This window comes from Neolamprologus brichardi, chromosome 17 (assembly GCF_056152115.1).
Source record: "Neolamprologus brichardi isolate AB-2024 chromosome 17, ASM5615211v1, whole genome shotgun sequence".
In the NCBI taxonomy this organism is placed as follows: Eukaryota; Metazoa; Chordata; class Actinopteri; order Cichliformes; family Cichlidae; genus Neolamprologus; species Neolamprologus brichardi.
In genome coordinates this window covers 5,004,769-5,027,702 of record NC_142120.1, presented here as the reverse complement: position 1 = coordinate 5,027,702, position 22,934 = coordinate 5,004,769, and the positions used below count along the sequence as shown (strand labels likewise).

The 22,934-nt window shown below is 42.4% G+C and overlaps 1 protein-coding gene across 1 annotated transcript in view; it reads right to left on the bottom strand.

Moving 5' to 3' along the window:
* Nucleotides 1-22,934, bottom strand: part of LOC102791628 (copine-8) — a 134,838-nt gene that overhangs the window by 70,172 nt on the left and 41,732 nt on the right. The window contains exons 4-6 of the mRNA XM_087830909.1: nt 22,635-22,738; nt 17,740-17,779; nt 6,969-7,045 (exon numbers count right to left, since the gene is read on the bottom strand). Coding sequence (XP_087687035.1) covers nt 6,969-7,045; nt 17,740-17,779; nt 22,635-22,738 — 221 coding nt within the window. The remainder of the gene's footprint in view (nt 1-6,968; nt 7,046-17,739; nt 17,780-22,634; nt 22,739-22,934) is intronic.

Genomic DNA, 22,934 nt, shown 5'->3' with positions numbered 1-22,934 from the left:
CGGTTCGGTTCGATACTTTGGTGTCACAGTTCGATATTTTTTCGATACAAAAAAAAATGTTCATGCCTTTTTAATTTGTCATTTATTAAAATTATAAATATATATTTTAACTCAAAAGTACAGTTTTTAAATTTAATGTTGCTGAAACAACAAAGTAATAAAAAAATAAATCTGTTGGAGAAATCACTGATCTTTGGAAAAGAGAGTTTATTACAGAGAAATGGCTCTTTCCAAAATAAAAGCTATACTATACGCTTCTTCTGGGCTATATTCTCAGCAGCATATTAAACATATCAGGTCCCCATAAGGAGACTCATGTGCTAACGGCTGTCTAAATGACTCGGGTAAAGTTTGTAGCATGCCTGCTTGTTGTTTTTGTCTGCTTCCACTTGTCTTTGCACTAGGATGATGTCGGAGTAAATGTGCAGTCATATTCGTTGTGTTCCCACTAGTGCTGTCAGCGTTAATCTCGTTGAAACGACGTTAACGCCACAACACGGCAAATCTCCGTTAACGAGCTACCGCGGATCGCCCCGTGCGTGGGGCTGGACTGCGTCAACACGTTAACGAGCTAACTGCGCTAACGCACTAGTTCCCACCAATGTAATTGAGCATTGCGTGGCACATCCAACATACTGTTTTACTTTTGTCCATGACACGCTTACCTTCAGGGTCATACTTCACATGAAAACCAAAATAGTTCCAAACGCCAGATCTGAATGAGGGTGGGGGAGGTTCAATTTGCCATGTTGCAAGGAGCTTAACTTCTGTCTCGCTAGCTTGCCCCTGCGCTCAGTGAATCTGTGTTCGACTACTCCGCCTAGGCTGCACTGTCGAGCGCAGATCCACTGAGCGCTCAACACAGACAGCATCATCAGAAGGAAAGTTGATAAAATAAATTAAAAATTTTGTATTGTTGATACATATGCTTACCGAACCGAAAGCACTGTATCGAACGGTTCAATACCAATACGAGTATCGTTGCACCCCTAATAATTACTATTTTCAAGTAACTTGACCAACACTGGTCTCTAGTCCCTTTGTGTCAGTTTTGTGGTCATCTAGTGATTCTGGTTTTAGTTTCTCTGCTCTGGGTTCGATTCTGGTTTATTGGGTTTTGTTTCATTCCTTGTTATAATGATCATGTTTCCCCTGTATTCTCTAAGTAATGGTCTGCTTGTGATTCCAGGTTTTGTTACATGTTGTACCTTAGTAATCTTTTTGTTTTCTGGTTCTTCTCAGTTATGTGATATTCAGTCGTCATCCTCTGCATCTATATCTGTCCCATTTCTGTTTCCTTGTTAAGATCATATATGTGGATCTGTCACTAGTTTAGTCATTTCCCATCGTTTCCCATTCCAGCTATGTTTATTGTTCCCGTCAGTGGTCCCTGTCTTGTTTAAGTCCTCAGTTTTCTTCTGTTCGTTGTTGCGTCGTGCCTCATTCTATGGTGCTGTGTGTGCCTCAGTGTTTCCTGGGATGTGTTTCCTCCCTAATTCTGTTTCCTATTGGATTACTCTGGAATTACTTTGAGACCCCCCCTCCCCCCCACCCAAAAAAAAGCAAACGAACAAAAAACAAATAAAAAAGGAATTTGTTATTTAAGACCAACAAGCAATAAATGCTCATTTTGTGTCGTACTCATTAATCACCTGCCCCCCATCCTCGGGGTCCTAAACCTGCCTACCACATAATGTCACGTGACACCTACTGGGTTTTTGTATCATATGTCCTTCATACAATAACAATGAAAAAGACACAAAATGAAACAGTGAAAGTGATAAGAAAAATAATAAACAAAAAACATGTTCAAACAATAAAAACTAAAGTGAAATAAGAAAATCCACTGTGGAAACTGTGAAACTAAATTGAATTAAAAACAAAAAGTCAAAATGCAATAACAATAAAAAACAGATTAGAAAATACAAAAGAGATGTAGTGCGAAAATAAGAGACGACTGGAAATGTCCTCGGCACGAATAGAGCATTAATGTGTAAGTGCAACAATTAAGAATACAGACATTGTATTAATGTAACAATCTAAGATGAGTGTTCACAGACTGGCCATAGGTCGGATAGAGTCTGTGCCAGCAGAGGCCTCGGGCATCATTAATAAGGCCAGAGCTGCAGCTGGGAACAAAGTGTTTTTGTGGTGAGAGGTTTTGGCTAAGATGGGCGGCAGGATATATTTCACAAACACGATGTCCGAGGTGGGAGAGATCAGCCATAATGTTTCCTGCTCAGTGTCTTGGAGGTGTGCAGGTCCTGTAGAGAGAACAGGCAGCAGCTGATAACCCTCTCAGCAGAGAGGATGATGGTCTGCAGTCTGCCCTTTGCGTCGCAGTTAAAGCAGGGTACCACATGGTGGCACAGGATGTGAGCATAGACTCAATTATGTGGGTGTAAAAGTGCAGCATTATGGACTTTGGCAGGTTGAACTTCTTCAGTCTCTGCTGGGCTTTTGCCGAGACTACTGACGACTCAAGGTCCTGGATGATGATGGTTCCCAGGAAGCAGAAGGACAAAGTGTTAACTGCAGAGTCACACACGGTGATGGGAGACCCGCATTCCTTCTGGATGCCACAACAATCTTTGCTGTCTATCGAGCACTGTGTGCCAAAAAGTTCTGCTACACCGGATAAATTCTGCAAGTGCTAAAGTAAAATACATAAAGAAAGAAAGAAATACTAGCAGCATTTAACACTCATAGATTAAAACGTTCTTCAAAAAAGCATAAACTGCTTCCATAAAAATACTTCTATCACATTTCACTGGTACGACAGCATGTACTGTCTAGTGGCTGTAGCTTCAGATTTGCTGTAATGCAAATACGAGAGTTGTGTAAATATTCTCCAGAGGCCCCTGGCAAGAAAGCAAATTACAATCTTTTTGTAAATGTCAAGCTTTTCCATTAAATTGCTTTTGTTCTATTGAAATTAGAGGTAACACTTTTCTAATAATGGGCATCTCTTGAAGTGTTTACGGCATGAATTTGGAGCAAGGAGAGACAGTGCTGCATAATATCTTTGGACAATTTACCCCAGTATGCATCAGTTTGTTTACATGTGACCTGGTAATGAAATTTAAGTCAGAGCACTCATGTCAAAGTGTATCATATTGTAAGGAGAAGGGCACATGAGGTCTAAGAAGCAGGAAATGAGGTTTGTTAGGAGGGTAGCGGGAGGCTCATTAGTTAGGGTAGGTTAGGAGCAAAGTGGACGTGGGTGAGAGGCAGAGGTGATAAACTTTGTTCTACTTTTACATTAATTATTTAAAATGTCTTTCTTATGTTTTTGTAGCCAGCAGTGAGGTCAGCTTTAAAATGTAGGCAATCAGCTGTTCAATCTGTTTCACAGTGAGCGCGTTTTATACCGTCTAATATCACACGTTACCCCAAATTCATTTTTGCTTTTCATATTGTTATGAAATCTTAGGCAACGAAATAGTTGTTATCAGTTTTTTTCTGTACGCTTTATTAGTTTACTCAAATGTGCATTTAAACTTTAAGATCTAAATAATAAAACCCCTAAATATTAATATTAAATACTTGTTTTGTCTGCTCTTAAAATGTGAAGAAATAGATGAAAATGAATGTGACTTATTCAAGAAATTACACTTTTGCCATTACTGCTGTTAAAGTGACCCCTCCTGATGGTTCTAGTGTAAGGCTACAATCATTATTATTACAGTAATTATATTTTATGATAACTCTAGCACATATATGTTGAGTTAGGGAAACTCTAAGGAGGAAAAAAAAGGCATGTAATCTACTTCATCTGTAACCGGAAGGTCGCCGGTTCGATCCCCGGGCTCTCTGTCCTGGTCGTTGTGTCCTTGGGCAAGACACTTTACCTACCGCCTACTGGTGTTGGCCAGAGGGGCCGATGGCGCGATATGGCAGCCTCGCTTCTGTCAGTGTACCCCAGGGCAGCTGTGGCTACAACCGTAGCTTGCCTCCACCAGTGTGTGAATGCGAGAGTGAATGAATAGTGGCATTGTAAAGCGCTTTGGGTGCCTTGAAAAGTGCTATATAAATCCAATCCATTATTATTATGGTCACTGATTAAATGTATTCATTATTAAAGGTTTGGAGCTCTCTTTATAGATATATTATCCTCTCTTGATACTGTAAACATGCACTAAACTTCCAAATGTGTCTGTCTTTCTTCTCATTGGCAGCAGTTTGTTTGCACACAAGCAGAAGCTGCACCTACACAGTTCATCTGTTTCAGCTGTTTGCAATATGGCGGGTGGATGGTGCTAAGTTAGCTGAATGCTACGTTAACCATGTGCCTCACCATTGCTGCACTTGATGATGCGTTTTGCTTCTTGTTGCTGGTTACTCTAAGTGTCTCTCTCACACACCCACGTGCACACACTCCTAAATGCCCACTGGAGTTACACTGAACAATGCAATATGTTAAAATTATTAAGCCCCACCCCCACCTCCTCCGCCTGTCATGTCAGGCTGCAGGTGTATGCCTGACTGTCACTCACACCCACGCACATATATAAATACAGACACAACCTCCAGAGCCAGAGAACAGCTGTGTGTCCTGCCGCTTCATTTTTAATGAAAGTTGACAGTTTTCCTCATTCTGCACCAAATCACTCTTGACCTCTTATAAATGATCGATATAGGTCGCACATGTGAATGTAACAAACCTGTTTCATTCAGCGTTGATTGTTTTGCTTTTTTCTCATCTGCATATATTTGCAGAAGCGTGGCACAACATACGGAGAGTGAACGTCTTCAGGACCTAAAGCAACCAACCTCCACATTTTACACATGCCTGAATATCAAAGAAAGAACTCAATTCACACCCCATAATTTAACTTTTCTTCCACAAACTGCTTTTGTGAGAACCAAGACACACTTTGCATTTTATGTACTCGAGTAGCAACACAAAGAAGGAGGAGAAACATCTCTATTCCTCAACCGGTTTTAACAGCTGAATATTTTCCAATATACACATCCATTCGTGGCGCAGCTGCAGGGGAGGCTGACACACCGGAGCTCCATCAGCTCATCGCGCCTCCCCTGTATAGAACGTGCTGGGACCTGAGGTTGGGGTTGTTGTTGTTGTTGTGTGTGGGACAGCACACAACAGCAACCGGAATAAAAAGTGTTAAACGTGTGAACTATGTGGTCGGGTCTGTCATTCATGCCACAGTGGTGCCGAAACCCAGGAGATGGCATGGCGGACCCACAACTGGGCCAGTAGTGGAGGCGCTGGCCCGAATGGTGGGCGAGTTCGCAGCAATGCAGAGGGAGCAGGTGGCCAGGTGGAACAGCTGCAGGACCGGTCCGAGCGTGGGATGCAGCTGATAATGAATCTGGCAGCTTGATTCGGTTCCTGGCCGACCCCAACGTGTTCATGGAGGTCAGCGCGCGGGAGGGACCTGCCCAGGCTGAGTCGGAGGTCGGTATGCCGTCTGGACCTGCTCATAACAAGCTGGAGGTCCGCACCCCGAAGCGACCTGCCCAGAATGAGTCGGGGATCAGAGTGCAGGAGGAACTGTTCTGCCTGACTCGGAGGTCGCCATGCCGTCCAGTCCAGAGGCATCCTCACCAATTCAATTCAATTCAATTCAATTTTATTTATATAGCGCCAAATCACAACAAAAGTCGCCTCAAGGCGCTTCATAGATACAGAGAAAAACCCAACAATCATATGACCCCCTATGAGCAAGCACTTTGGCGACAGTGGGAAGGAAAAACTCCCTTTTAACAGGAAGAACCCTCCGGTTGGTGGCCAGAGGCCAGTACGCTGTCTTGACCTGCCTCAGTTCCGCCAGAGGTCAAGATGCTGTGTGGTCCTGTGTAGCTGTATGCCCGCCTGCCAGGCCGCCTGCCAAGCCGCCTGTGAGCCCCAGCTCGTCACGTCCACCGCTGGACCCGCGGTCGGCCCCCGGACCCAGCTCGTCACCGTCGCTGGTGATGAGATGGGCCCCCTGGTCAGGTCCGTCATTCATGCCACAAGGACATTTGAGAAAAATTAGAACTTTTATTGCGGCTAGTTTCTTAAACCGCTTCATAAGATTGTTTGAGGGTTAAGAGTTTCTTCTGAGGTAAGATTATTTTAAGGGGCTCATCTGGTCCCCAGAAATATAGCCAAGCAAACATTTTTGTGTGCGTGAAAATGTAAATAATGAAGAGAAATACAACTGAACTATATGTGTGGACCACTCCAAAGACGTGCACTCTTTCCTTCCTTCCCTCTCCATGGGAAACCTGCCTCTGCAATCACCATGGCGATTCCTACTCAACAGGATGACAGTTTTGCTTTGACGTGAAAAGAAGATATGGCGTAAGCACACACACGCACACACAGGTTGCCAGATTCTTGACAATATTCCCTGTTATTTCTCCTCTTAACAACGCTCTTTGCAGATCTAAAGGCTCATCGAGGCTTCAAATGAACAAGCTAATTGGATTAAAGAGACACAATTGAGAGAAAGCCAAGTGGGCTTTCTCATGAGAGAGAAAATATGTAAATAAGAGGAGGCCACTAGAGCAGCATTGTGGACAAGAGTGATAAAGACCAAATTAGCTGCTTACAAATACAATAACGATAACACGAGGACGAATAAAAACAATGCAGGTTCATTTGTTAATGTGACAGGGGTAATCAATTAGCCACTGTGGCTGTCAATAATCAACAATGTATTTAAAAAATTAGCAAATTAGCCCAGGGAAGTATAATGTGAAGAGACACAAAGATTTGCTCTCGCTCATCTAGTTTGAAGAGTCAAAATTTCAAGCTAAATATGTCATTTCTCCATTTCTCTCTGATAAAAACATCTTTATGGTGTTTTTGTGAATCTGGGCTGATGCCACTCTCATCAGGCCTGACTAAAATTTGCAGACTGTGGATATAACCCTGCAGTTCATGCGACTTTTGATCAGATACTCATTGAGATGTCTGCACACTTTTTTCTGCAACAGCTATCTGAGCTCCTACTCACCCAAGGGGTTTTTCCGAGCGACTGCCCAACGATCCGACTACCTCTCCCAGAGTACACTGGGCTTGTCCGAGAAAGTCCTGCAGAGTCAAGGAGAAAGAAGTGAGCCGACACGTGTTTTTTGTCATTCAGACATTGCATTACTCACAAACCTGCTGATCAATACAGAGTCAACCCCCAAAGGCCCAAGTCTTTTCAAATACCACCACCTTCACCTTTGATAGATCATATTAGCAAGAAGAAACTGAGCCTTCCTCCCACCAGCCCTCACACCTGCCCCAGTGTGCTCCTCCACTTCCCTGGGAAATTAAACTGCCTTCACATATTGAAGCTTTAGAGCTGATGCTGAGAGAGCCAGAGATGTGAGTGCACCCGCAGCATCCTAGAAACCTCATGGATTTAAAACAATGATAAGTTGCTTTTCAGCGTCAAAAATGACCAGCCTTCAGAAAACATAACACCCATAAAACCCTAATTTCTCCCATATAAATATATTTAAATATGGATTATAGAAACGTGCCTTCTTCATGGGTCTTTAACTGGGGGTTAGATCATTTGTCTTTGTTAGATAGTGTTTGACCAGAGCAGCTCCAAGCACCACTAACATATCGGATTCTCTTTGGTCCATTGATTAGCCTCTCAGCTTTATCTCTTCCCATTTATCTCCTCACAATTACATTCCACACAGTGTTAGTCTGCTATGAACATATTTGTTTTGGTGGAAACGTGTGCCGAAATTAGACCAAAAATAATAATGATGATAATAATTTCCATGCACCATGTAGAGGTGAACCCGTAAATCCACAAATTACCTAGCAACTGTGGCTGCTGCCTACATGAGGTCCATCTGAGAACTGGCTATATGCAACTAATGGCTAAATATATAACAGCATGAGCTAGAAAAATATTTAATGAGAAAAATAGCTGTGTGGGTGTCGCCCCTTTCAGCACTTTTACAGAAAGAAATGAACTATTTTATGAGATCCAAAGAACGAGGGAATGTGAGCAGATGAATCTAAATCTACATCTTCAAAAGGATTATAAGCATTTTTGGGGGGTATCTCATAGCTTTTTAAAGCTCATATATACAATTTGACAAGACTGTGTTATGACCAGTTTTATCACCTGCAGTATTGGAAGATACAGTGGGGCAAAAAAGTATTTAGTCAGCCACCGATTGTGCAAGTTCCCCCACTTAAAATTATGACAGAGGTCAGTAATTTGCACCAGAGGTACACTTCAACTGTGAGAGACAGAATGTGAAAAAAAAAATCCATGAATTCACATGGTAGGATTTGTAAAGAATTTATTCGTAAATCAGGGTGGAAAATAAGTATTTGGTCAATAACAAAAATACAACTCAATACTTTGTAACATAACCTTTGTTGGCAATAACAGAGGTCAAACGTTTACTATAGGTCTTTACCAGGTTTGCACACACAGTAGCTGGTATTTTGGCCCATTCCTCCATGCAGATCTTCTCAAGAGCAGTGATGTTTTGGGGCTGTCGCCGAGCAACACGGACTTTCAACTCCCGCCACAGATTTTCTATGGGGTTGAGGTCTGGAGACTGGCTAGGCCACTCCAGGACTTTCAAATGCTTCTTACGGAGCCACTCCTTTGTTGCCCGGGCGGTGTGTTTTGGATCATTGTCATGTTGGAAGACCCAGCCTCGTTTCATCTTCAAAGTTCTCACTGATGGAAGGAGGTTTTGGCTCAAAATCTCACGATACTTGGCCCCATTCATTCTGTCCTTAACACGGATCAGTCGTCCTGTCCCCTTGGCAGAAAAACAGCCCCATAGCATGATGTTTCCACCCCCATGCTTCACAGTAGGTATGGTGTTCTTGGGATGCAACTCAGTATTCTTCTTCCTCCAAACACGACGAGTTGAGTTTATACCAAAAAGTTCTACTTTGGTTTCATCTGACCACATGACATTCTCCCAATCCTCTGCTGTATCATCCATGTGCTCTCTGGCAAACTTCAGACGGGCCTGGACATGCACTGGCTTCAGCAGCGGAACACGTCTGGCACTGCGGGATTTGATTCCCTGCCGTTGTAGTGTGTTACTGATGGTGACCTTTGTTACTTTGGTCCCAGCTCTCTGCAGGTCATTCACCAGGTCCCCCCGTGTGGTTCTGGGATCTTTGCTCACCGTTCTCATGATCATTTTGACCCCACGGGATGAGATCTTGCGTGGAGCCCCAGATCGAGGGAGATTATCAGTGGTCTTGTATGTCTTCCATTTTCTGATGATTGCTCCCACAGTTGATTTTTTCACACCAAGCTGCTTGCCTATTGTAGATTCACTCTTCCCAGTCTGGTGCAGGTCTACAATTCTTTTCCTGGTGTCCTTCGAAAGCTCTTTGGTCTTGGCCATGGCGGAGTTTGGAGTCTGACTGGTTGAGGCTGTGGACAGGTGTCTTTTATACAGATGATGAGGTCAAACAGGTGCCATTCATACAGGTAACGAGTGGGGGACAGAAAAGCTTCTTACAGAAGACGTTACAGGTCTGTGAGAGCCAGGGATTTTCCTTGTTTGAGGTGACCAAATACTTATTTTCCACCCTGATTTACGAATAAATTCTTTACAAATCCTACCATGTGAATTCATGGATTTTTTTTTCACATTCTGTCTCTCACAGTTGAAGTGTACCTCTGGTGCAAATTACTGACCTCTGTCATCATTTTAAGTGGGGGAACTTGCACAATCGGTGGCTGACTAAATACTTTTTTGCCCCACTGTAACTAGAGGGAATTCGCTATTAGCTATTTAATTCTGGAAGTTTCCTGTTGCTTAAAAGTTTTAGGCTTGAAACTCTGTTGACTTATAGGCTCAACTGTCACTGTGGGCTTTCATGTTTCTTTTTTTTTTTTGACACTGTAATTTTTATTGATAGTTTTGTCACAGTTTAAACAAAGACATGTATTACATTACAGGAGAAATAACCATGCAAGCACACAGTCAAAACAAACAGAACTAAAGCAAACAAAAGGTGTGGGTGCCAATTCTAATCAACTACTGTATGCATGCCTGCCTTTACTCCGCAGCATACATACTCCAGCTTATATACGTACTTTTATACGGGCATGCATCAATAGATATACAGAGTTATAGACCTTAAATGTTTTGTTTGTTCATTAGTTTTCCTTGGTGCCATATAATGTCCACTTCTCCCACTTAGCAACGAAAATATCTTCCTTTAATCTGAGAATGTAAGTCATTTTTTCCATTGCATAGATTTCTCCAACAATATTTAACCAGTCTTTTGAAGAAGGCGGATCCAGTTTGTACCGGTTTCTTGTTATAGCTTTCTTTGCAGCTATCAATAGGATTTTTGTCAAATACAAGTCGTCGTACATAACATACTCTCTAATATTCCCAAGATATACAGTTTTAAAATTGTGTGGTAATTGATAGCCCAGGATATTGCCTATTACAAGAGTCACGTTCTTCCAAAAATTATGCAGTTTCAGGCACTCCCAAAACACGTGCGCATGATGTGCTTCCATGTTACCACATCTTCTCCAGCATGGCAAACTGTCTTGAGTCCGTTTACTTTTGATTTTTGGTGTAATAAAGAATCGAGTAAGATGTTTCCATCCAAATTCTCTCCAGCATCTTGAGTTAGTCGTTGTGTTCTGGGTTTCACACATATCTAACCATTCCTCGGTTGAGATATCAGTTTTTATTTCCTGCTCCCATTTCTTTTTTATGTATTCAGTTGATGTTGCCGTGTTCTCTCTTAGATTTTTATATAGTAAAGAAATTTCCTTGAATTGGAGGCCAGCTTTCATGTTTCTTGATTTCTTATTAATACACAATCGGTGGTTTTACAACAAAAAAAAAAAAACATAGGGAAGAGGAAACATACCATAATAGCTCATTTCAGGCAGTAAGCCAGTAAAATACTATATTAGATAATAATTAGCAAAGACAAAGAAGGAATCACAGCTAAAAGATCTTGTCTAAAAGAAGGACACTGTTCATATGCTTTTCCATCTGGTGATGTGAAGCTTGAAATTCTTTACCTGCAGTTTATATTTAAACTATTTATTGTAAATGATCAGAAAGCAGATTACAACAATGAAGAGCACCAGTTTGTTTCTACTACTGCACATTGCAGATGTGGTACTAGTGCAGTTTTACTACTGAAACAATTAAACATCTGAAACCTGGCTATTTGTTATGATTTTTAAACCAAAGCCTAAATATTAAATATATTTCTTTTAGCCCTGAAATTTTTAGTAGCTACCTCTTACATTAAAAAAAGCCAATCAAAAAGCACACGATGCGAATATACTGTACTTAGGGATGCAACGATACCAATTTTTTCAAACCGATACGATACCGATACTTGGATCTGAGTACTTGCCGATACAGAGTACAAAAACCGATACTTCTACCACACACACACACACAAATGCAATGAATTGGAAGACAGGTTTTATTTTATTCCCTGCCGATAAAAAATAAAACCTTAATAAAAATGACCACAAAAAAAATTTCAAGTGAAAAATAAGCACTTCTGTTAAATTATTCACATTGTAATTTTACAAAATATCACTGAACTATTGGCACTGTCTCGAGCTTTCAGAATAATAAATAAACACTTCTGTTTGGAATAAAATAAATACAAATTAGGTTTGCGAATAAATTAAACTTTTAAATTATTGCAGAGTGTCCATATTGTAAACAAACAAACAAAATAATTATTATAAAATAAATAATAAATAAAATAATAATTGGCCTTCTAGTGGCCAATCTAAAAAACTACAACAGAAATGACATGCCACCCTCTGATTAATGAAATAAGTTGGTATCGGTTAACTTTTACGAGTATGAGTACACACACATTTTACAGTATCGGCCCCGATACCCGATACCAGTATCGGTATCGGTGCATCTAACTGTAATTACAAAAGACACCCTATTTTTCGGGGAACATGTTTCAAATTTGGTTAATGTCATATGGAACGACCCAGATATATGGATAAAAACCGTACTGGACACACCAACATTGAGTGTTTTATTTTCATCCTTACTCTTTCTACTTTTCCTTCTATATGCCACACTAGTTCTCACCCAGGTCCCAGCTGAGTCCGCAGCCTACAGCTCCCAATGTTAAAACACCATCTAATGGGTTAACTCCCCGGCTTCCCCCACAGGAGCCGCACCAAGGCTGCTGTCTCTGCCTGTATGAGATTATTGATTTCAAACGAGTGAGCCAAGGGGGAGCAAATCCAGAGCACGGAGGGAAAAGAGAAGAGTGAGAGAACAAAGGTATGGCAATGAAAGGGGATAAAAAGGTGACAGAATGTCATATGGAGAGGAAAAGAAAAAAGAAACAGCTAGGGGCATCACAAGAGGAAATGATTGCATCCAGAGAGACATCAAACCCAATAAAATAAGAAAAGAAATATCCTGAAGGGAAATATTAAGAGTCTAAACCTGCATTGGAGACTGTGTTTTGCACTGTAGCACCCAATTTATCTCCTTTTATTTCATACACTTGTCATATAAACGCCAGCAGTACATTTGCGGTCTTTATAAATGTGAGCAATCAATTTTAGAAACGATGTTCAGCAAAACAGTAAGTGATAAGGTAAAGTATATGGTTTTGGGGTTTTTTAAAGGTCAAAACATAAAACATGATTACCGTGGCTCTGCATTAAAATCAGTGTGACTGTTGTACTTCCATTTGCGCCTATTTAGCCGGAAGCCACATAATGATAACGCACAGCAGTTTGTTGTAATTAAGAAATGGTTCAATAAACCTACTTCCTTTCAACAGGTGCATGGGGCCTTATTGAAGGTGAAATATAAGCCTGGGTACAATGCCTCCACAAAGGTTCCAATTACAGCTATTATATTTACTTGTATTAGCTTTAGAGATGGACCGATCCAATATTACGTATCGGTATCGGTCTGATACTGACCTAAATTACTGGATCGGATATCGGAGAGAAATAAAAAATGTAATCCGATCCATTAAATATCAAAAAAAGCACCTCACGGCGTAACTCGGCTCATAACCGTAACACGTCGGAGCAGTATGCGTCACGTGATAGAGCGGCTGTGGGGTGCAAGACCTGTGGGGGGTCTGGTTCAGCATTTGGAGCTTCGCTACCAAACCGGCATTTCATCTCCGAGGAAGTTATCCCAGAGAGAAGTAAAGCAAGTGTGTAAGTTCATCTCTGAATGTTTGTAAAGCATTCCGCGTTAAGCTTAACAACTGATATATGGAGCGACTGCCTCTCTCTTTCCCTCCCTCTCCTGCTGCTACTTCAATCGTGAAACTGCTTAATGATCAGCTGATTGGCTTTTCAGTCGCGAGTCCGTCTCTCTTCTTTGTTTATCGCCCACTTTGCACCAGAAAGATGAAACCAGCGGCTGAACAACAGCAGCACGTTTAAGCTTGATAATCTGTTGTTAGAATTTATTTAATATTACTTTCTACACCAGGATCTCTTTCTAGCTGACGGCTGTAACTGTGCAGGAAAGTTTAGCCAGGGGGGCCGATAGGGCATGAACAGGGAAAAGGGGGCACAAAGACATACTTTTCTTTTATTTAAAATGTCTAGCTTTTAATAAATAATTATCTGAATCTTACACCCAAAGTTTTAATCCGATGTAAAATGTATAGAAGTCCATTACTGTATATAGTAACTATTAAGTCTAATAAGCTAGTACTTTTTCCTTTGGGAAGATACCATCTGTCCAGTCTGCAGTTCTGTTGAAGGAAGATGTTGAATCTATTTAATTATTCTTGAAAAATAATTGATTATTGATTATTGATAATTGATTTCTACTCTACCAGAATAGGGAGGATGGAGCAGGTTTAACTTTATTAGATTGATCAGTTTTGCTGAACTATGAAATATTTTGGGTGCAGTGTATTTTTTGCATACGGGTATAACAGAATAGCTTTAGTGTTTTGTTTTGTTTTTTAACTTGAGTTTGAACTTATACAAAATGCAGCAATATATTAAAAAAACAGTTTTATTGATTAAAAAACAAACTATCGGATTCATATCGGTATCGGACATGAAAAAGTGGTATCGTGCCATCTCTAATTAGCTTATAACTGGGCTGAAGAAATACCATAAAAGAAGAAAATAGATCATTTTGACAAACAGTGTTGCTAGAGGGAGAAAGCAGTCCACGTGTCCTCAGGCATTTGTTATTCTTAATCAAATAGAACAGAGGACGCGTTGGCATTTAGATGGAGTTTAGTACACAATGCTCCATTTGAAGTGTACAAAAATGCTAAAATTATTTCTTCTTCTTTAGTTTTTTTACATCACCATAAAGGGTATGTGTCTGTAATGTGCTACGCAGGCAGACTTGATGAGCTGGATACTAAACGCCATGCAATGATAAGAACTAATGGCTCCAGTGTTTCACCTTGGGGCAAAAGCAGCATTGGCTGTTTGCAGCTGTGCTCAGAGGTAGACGTTGACACAAAAGTCAAGTGAGTGAAGGTTGAAAAGCAAACACACTTTCCAAAAAGTACAGAAACAAAAGAGTCGTTCAGAGTGTGTAAGACTGTGGTCTGCTTTCACCTGCTGCTTGGTTACAGTTGGAGAAAACAAATACTTGGTTAAATCGAAGTAAAGACTTTGGATAACCTTTTATAAACTTTACAACATGAGATCTACTTTTAAAATGCTCAACTATTCTACATTACTGGACTGACGAGCTCCTAATATAAAGTTCAGTTAAAAACTATCCCCCGCCTTCTTGATTTCTTAGATTTTCTTTCCTGTTTGTCACACTTAAATGTTTCAGATCAGCAAACAAATTTAAATATCAGAAAAGGATAATAAAAGAAAATACTAAATTGTTTTTTTTTATTATTATTTCATTTATTATGAGAAGAAAACAATTCCAACTTACCTGGCCATATGTGAAAGACTAATTACGCCCTAAACCTGATAACAGGTTGTGCCACCCACCCCAGCAAGGAATGCAATCAAGCGTTAACTGTCAGTGAGTTGGAGAAATTGTGGTCTACTCTTCCGTTCAGTCGAGTTGGAAAGTTTGAGCGGGGAACTCAAGGGTTATAACAGGTCACCCACTGATCAGACGGTTGGTGGTTCAATCCCTGGCTGCTCCATCTGCATGCCAAATATCCTTGGGCAAGATACTGAACCCAAGCCACTCACCGATGCAACCATAAGAGCGTGAATGTTAGAAAGCACTTAAGCATAGAAAAAGAGTGCTTGTATAAATGGATGAAGGAGCTAAGGTGTATAAAGCACTTTGAGTGCTCAGGTAGAGTAGAAAAGTGCTTTTTAAGAACCAGTTCATTTACTCCTTTGAGTCATTCAGAGGTGGACTTGGTCTATTTTGGATCATTGTCTTGCAGCATAACCCAAATGTGCTTCATCGAATCTGTTCTGAAACATGCAAGTGTGACAAACACAGCAACGTGTGTGGTTATGGTAAATCAGTAAACAGTCAACAAAAACTGGCAAATGGGAAGAAAGCACTGAACAGCTGTGTGTTATGGACACTCAGTGAAAAAGGAGAAAAGACAGCTGTGTAAAAACGATATCCACTCTGTCATCCTCAGCTCCTGTTTTTATTCCCGTCCATCATTTTCACTGCTGCTGTGACTTTCTGCGACTTGGATAATCAGGCTCACCTCATTGTCCTGTTACTAGAGCAACCACCATGCTCAAACGTGTCTAAGATATCACCATAAAGCTGATGTTATAAGTACAGGTGTGTGCAAACAAGATTACACTGAAACCCAAGCCACTGAGATATATACACACACACAGTGAATCTCACTAAATGGATCAAAGGGATGCATGTAAACAGCTGTTTCCTAAATCACTTATTAAAGTGCAGACTGATAATATCACTCATGTAGAGAAAAGACAGTTAACAACAGGAAGACCAAGGAAAACCGGGGTGGACATATTTTAAAAAGAGACTAAAAATGCAAATGAGCATGCTGCATCAGTTCAATTCAATTCAATTTTATTTATATAGCACTAAATCACAACAAGTCACCTCAAGGCACTTTATATTGTAAGGTAGAGCCTACAATAATACATACAGAGAAAAACCCAACAATCATACAACCCCCTATGAGCAAGCACTTTGGTGACAGTGGGAAGGAAAAACTCCCTTTTAACAGGAAGAAACCTCCGACAGAAAAAAAATGTGCACACACACATCTGAATACGCAAATATTAAGATTTTTAATGCCAATTCTCTGGTCACCATATATTCTTATTTATAGACTTTGGTAAACAGTCCATGTAGACAGCCATCTCTTAAAACCTTTGATGTTTTTGTGGTTTTTTGTTATGCATTCAACTGTCACTTTCCTGGGCACACCTGTTCAACTGCTAGTTAAGGTAAAGATGTAATCAGCAGAAATTCAATGCATTTCGATGTGTAGACATGGTCAAAGTAAGCATATGAAGGGGGAATAAAGGTGATTTAAGTGACTTTAAAAGTTGCACAGTAGTTGGTTCCAGATGTGAGTGTTTCAGAAACTGCTGTTCTACTGGGATTTCCCCACACAACCATCACTGGGGTTTGCATAGGCTCACCAAATTTGGGCAATAGAAGCTTAAAAGAAACATTGCCTGGTCTGATGAGTCTTGTTATCTGTTGTGAGTTTTACATGGCAGGCTCAAAATCTGGCATAAACAACATGAAAGCATGGCTCCATCATGCCCTGTATAAACAGTTCATTCTGGTGCTGGTGATATAATGGTGTGGGGGGCATTTTTCTGGCACCCTCTGAACCCCTTAGTATTTACCGAGCACCATTTCAACTCCATAGCCTGAGTACCGTTGCTGACCTTGGCCATCCAGCAACACTTATGACCACAGCGTACCAATTTTCTGATGGCTGCTACCAGCAGGATAACACACCATATCACAAAGCTCAGATCACCTCAAACTGGTTTATTGAACATTACAATAAGTACATTGTACTCAAATGGCCTCTACACTCATCAGATCTCAATCCAATAGAGCAGCGGTCCCCAACCTTTTATGCGCCACAGACCGGTTTATGCCCGACAATATTTTCATGGACCGGCCTTTAAGGTGTTGCGGATAAATACAACAAAATAAAACTAGTACCGGTACCGAAAATTTTTTTTTTATTCATAACACACGTGAAAAGACCAAGGAAAACTGAGTAAACGATAAAAACGATAACAAAATAACGCTGAAAACCGCTAAAAACCCTGAAAACTAAACATTTCACACCTGAGTCTCAACTCTCGCGGCCCGGTACCAAACGACTCACGGACTGGTACCGGTCCGAGGCCCGGGGGTTGGGGACCACTGCAATAGAGCACCTTGGGGATGTGGTGAAATGGGAGATTTGCATTATGGATCTGCAGCAACAGTGTGATGCTGTTATGTCAATATGGAATAAAATCTGTGAGAAATTGTTTAATTTATGCCACTAAGAATTAAAGCTCCACGTCCGAGCAAGCTGTACCTAACATAAGGGCTACATTTGTTCGGCATAAAGATATATTCAGACCAAACGAAGTTGAAATTGAATCACACAACTCTAGCTGGCAAATTCATGAATTCTAAATACATTCGATTTGCACCGACACACATTTGCCTTTATTTATTATTTATTCAAGTGTGGCCTGAACACACCACAAGTCAGCAGACTAATGACCGGAGTACTCTTATGTGGTTGGAAAGAGTCAAATGACAGGTAATGACATGGTCAGCATTTACGTTCACAAAAACACAAAACAATACACAAGCACTCACGTGTTTCGACAGGTTGGCGCTCTTCGAATCGACATCATACCTGCAGAAAAAAACAAAAACACACTGTGAATGCATTAGAGAGTGACGGAGGGTGACAGGAGCTCGGCTGAGAACACAAAAGGGATTACAGAGACGGTAAATCAGTAATGGGGTTAAGCATCTTGTCACGCAGAATCTGAGCGGAGGCTCTGGGAATTCACTGCCCAACATTGCAGGATCACACTCATCCTCTATTAAAATGACACTAAATGGACTAATAGGCAGTCATGCGTATATCTGCGAGGCCGTACATGTGAACGAATGAAACAGAAACGGTGAACTATTGACTTGCTAGGTGAAGAAGTCTGTCCTCGTTTGTTTTCATCTCTTTTCATTACTGTCACACACGTCTGAGCAGTACTCACAATCCTCAGTTTCACCTGGCAACCTCTTAAACACACAATATTTGCAGCGAGACAAACTTCTCCAGAAATAGCCCCTCCAGCTCTGAAGAATGGGAGGCAATCAGGCGACCCATTCACTCAGCAATCTGAGGTCATTTCACAGCTCAGGTCATTTCACCCACCACTAAATATGGATTGGCCTCTGCTGGGTAATACAGTGGGGGGAGAGGCAATTTTGTTACCTCACATGGATGTTAAAGGTGATGTACAGTATATACTGTGTGTGGCAGGATTCTCTTTTAATTCAAATCTAAGGCATAACCAATATTTAAAATGTCCCATTTCAACTCAGTGGGACATGTGACGTGCTTTATGTTTTTATCTTTTGAGCTGTTTAGAATGATATCGGTATATGCCTCAGCTTAGGGAAGTGTAAAATTAAAGACATATATCAGTGCACTGTTCTTCACAGTGAGCCCTGTGGAACACAATGCACTATCATACTTCATAGTGAGAGGACATACTGTAGTATTTCATAACCTCTGTTCTGTAACTGTTTTGTTTTCATAGAGATCTCACTCCCATAAGCCTGAGGGAGTAAACATTCTTCAATCTGGTATCATCTCAGACAGCGTTACCCTTTGCAGGCCAGCAGGACCAGCGACATACAGTCGTTGATAAGAGAAGCAGCAAGGCTGCACGCACACATCCGGATACTGTAGACATTGTAGCTTTTGAGGTTTAAACCTGTACTATTTCTAATGAGCTGAGGTCAACTTCTATAGTTGGAACGTCTCATTGTTCCCAATTGTTTCTTGGTGTAAGACTGCAGTGTCCCTCAGACCAAAACCAAATCACATCAAGGTGGCGACAGTGAAGACCCTCGAGACTTCAAGGCATGACTTTCCCTCAGGTAGGTAGAGGAGCCGCTGCGGGAAGGGCTGCTTCAGCTGGGAGCGGCGCTCCAACCGGAGGCGGCGGACGAGGCGTGCGAGGGTCTGCGCCGGCCGGAGGAAGAGGAGCCGCGCGAGGGTCTGCTTCTGTCGGGAGCGGTGGAGGAGCTGCTCCAGCTGAAGGCAGCGGACGAAGTACGTGAGGGTCTACACCTGCCGAAGGGAGAGGAGCCGCTCCACCCAGAGGTGGACGAGGGGCGAGAGGGGCTGTGCCTGCTGGAGGCGGAGGCGCCGCGCGGGGAGCCGTCCAAACGGGAGTGGCGGAGGAGCCGCTCCAATCGGAGGCGGAGGACGAGGCGGGCGAGGGTCTGCGCCGGCTGGAGGGAGAGGAGCCACGCAAGGGGCTGCTCGAGGCGGCGGCGGCAGCGGAGGCGGCGCCCGAGGAGCCGCTCCAGCCGGGAGAGGCAGCGGCGGCGCTCGAGGAGCCGCGGGATAAGTCGGAGGTGCCCGTGCAAGGGGAGTCCGCACCACCGAAACCCGAGGTCGGCGGGTGGAGCAGAGCGGCCTCGCCTCCACCAGAGGCCGGCGTGTGGTGTGGTCCGGCGTGCTGGACGCCTACCCAGCCGCCCATGAGCCCCGGCCTGAGGTCACGCCGGCTGCGCCGCTGCTTGCCACATGGGTGGCCTCCGGTCCATCTCCGGGGCTGCCATTGGATACGTGGGCGACCCCCGGACCCACCTCATCACCGGCGCCGCTGGATAAGTGGGCGGCCACCTGAACAGACACCTCCCTCTCGCTAGGCCAGGGCCCGGGGGTGCCGACGGTCCAGGCTGATCCCCTCTCCCGCTCGCGGTGGGGGGAGTAGGTTCGGCCGGATGGCTCCCCGGCCTCAGTCGGGCGATGGGGGTATGTGGTGGGGCGTGGCCTGCGGTGCCGTGCAGGGAGGGCGGACGCACCTGCACGGCATCCTTAATCACGTCCACCAAGTTTAAAAACACGAGGACTCAGGGGTTGCGGGGTTGTGGTGGTGTGATGCAAATATTAAATAAAGATGGCTCAAAACATGGATCTGTGGTCCCGTCGTGCCTTAATTCCACCACAGACACATTGACCAAAAGCGGTACACATAGGAGTCTCACACACGGATGCACACGCTGAATGATACTGAAAATGGCACATAACCTACTCGTAGACCCACAAAAAGCCTGTTTGTTTTTTCCCTCAGATGTCCAGAAAACCACTCAAGAGACACAGAGTTAAGCGTTCATTCATTTATAATCACATAACCAATGAGCAGACATAGCCGCAACACGCAAACACACAGATGTCCTTACATGTCCCCATCTTTCTGTGAGATGTCATTCTTCCAATAGATTTAAACTTGCTCTCCTGATATTGCAAATAAGTGCTAATCCAAAACCTGCACACCTCTAATGTAAGAGAGCAACAGAAGACAGGCGGGGAAGACACTGAAAAAGTCTACATAGAGCCAATAGGGCATAAATTTAGCTTAAAGATAATTTGCTTAGGAAGCTTGGGTTGCAGTGACATAAGCGGTAAACACCACTGACCCAGTTTCTATTATATATGCTCGCGCAATAATAAGAGTAGTAAACTTTGGCTCATCAGAGTCTCTCCCATCATTCAGCTCATCTTCATTTCATCTGAAATACTACAGATGAAAGCAAATAACAGTTCAATAACTGAGCCCTACAAAGTCAGTAAAACACAGAAAGTAACTTGTTTGTGTACACGTGAAAGTACACCGGGAACACAAGTGGAGCAGCCGGACTAGATATGAAAGGTTAAATCTGTCTATTCCTATATCACACCCACCATCCCCCCGAAACCCTGGTTGTTATGGCTACCTGCTAAACTTCACACAAACTCGCAAACACAAACACCCAGACACACACATTGTCACCATGGTCACGCATGTGGCAATGCACACACAAATTGCACGCATCAATTTGGGTTTTGTCTCTCCGCCACAAGACCCTGTGACACACCTCCTGTACATATGAGCTCAACACATTAGTCCTGGCTTAACGTGCAGCCGTAGTCAAGAGCAGATGTGAAATAGAGACCACATTTGTTTGGGTTACAAAGTCACATTTGACGTCTTTGTCTGTGTCTACCTTGTTCTTTCCCTCGTTTTGCTATCTATCATGAATCAACTAACATCGACGCAGACACATTAGCTCCTCTTCACGGGAGAACTTTGAGATCCCGGTGGTGCTGTCGCCATGGCTCCCTGCTTTATAGATTAGAATATAAATAATAAAGCCACTGAAAGCCCCATAATTCAGTAACAAATGTGACCTGAGAGCCACACGAGATGGAGAATCCCCTCACCTAATCTAAGACCCTACAGATAGAATCTTTTGCCTCCATGGAAAGAAGTATGAGACAGCTGTGCTCATAACACATGACTCAGTCATCAGGACATCACCAGCAGAAGAGAATCAGAGCTGTGTACTAGTAATATATGAGACAAGACTGTCTAAATCCATGCATTAGATACAGTATATCCAGACTGCAAACTATGGGCAACCGTGGTAATCTGCTAGGAACCAAAGCAATCACAAGGAGGCTTCTAGTGCAACACCCACCCACCTTTCACAGGAGGTGTTGCTGCTGCTCCGACCTCCTACTTTATTTGCTTAAGCATGGAGGGGTGGAGAAGCCTCAGAACCATAGAGATGGAAATAACAATCATCTTTGGCTACGTTCACACTGCAGGCGAAAGCGCATCAAATCCGATTTTTTTGACCCTATGCGACCCATATCCGATCATGGTCTGACAGTGTGAACGGCACAAATCCGATATTTTCAAATCCGATCTGTGGTACTGAATCTGATACATATCCAATGTTTCAGAAAGCGACTGCTGTGTGAACGGTCATGTTGCATTAAATCCGTCTTTTACGTCACTGACACAAGACAGATGCCAATTATCAGCGCCCGATAAGACATCGTGAACGCTTCCTGGCCATCCCGTGAAACTCTTTGGAAGACAACGTTGGAGAAACGTGAACATTTTATTTGTTCTGTATAATCTGCAGATTCTGACAGAAATCTGAAGCTATCCTTTGAAGCACCGCTCCTCTAAAACAGCAATAAGGATCATTATTAGGTTATTTACATTATTATGTAAATAACAGAATAACTTAAAGCAAAAATTGGAAAACGTAAAGTCCGACATTAAGGGCCATCAGTCAAACAATACTGTTTGCTCTGGGTCTAAACAGAGCGTGTTGTGTGTGACGTCTTCTTTTGCGCATGCGGGCCGCTTTGAGCGTTCACACTAGAGCACGTTTGCTGTCACATTTTATTTGTAATGTGAACGAGCAGACAAAGATATCGGATTTGATCAAAAAATCGGAATTGAGCATTAAGACCTGCAGTGTGAACGTAGCTTTAGTGACTATGGTAAAAACAGCCACATTTACCACTTAGAATTTTTCATTTCAATACCTCTCAAAGCTTTCATCAAAGCCAAACTGATATTCAGTGAACTATAACATAATCTATATCCAGAGTCTTAAATGCAAGTTTAGGAACTAGTCATGTCACAGTGATGCAGAAACACACACATGCACGTGTACATGTTACTTACAGGTCAAACCGGAGGTTCTGTCGTTCCTCAAAGAAGTAGTCCAAAATGAATTTCCGAACAAAGTCTGGGTTTAGTGTGTTGTCAATCACCTCTGTTCTGCCAAACTAGACAAAAAAAAAAGAAAAGAAAAAAAAGATTAGGAGACAAACAGTTTGGAAATCATTCAACTTTTTACAGTCTACAAGTTTACAATCTATAATATGTGAGTATACATTTCTGCATCTCGCCACACTTAAAAGCTCTAACCTTTCCCAAATCACAGCTTTTACCTGCACTTTATGACGCTGCAGTGACTCGAGT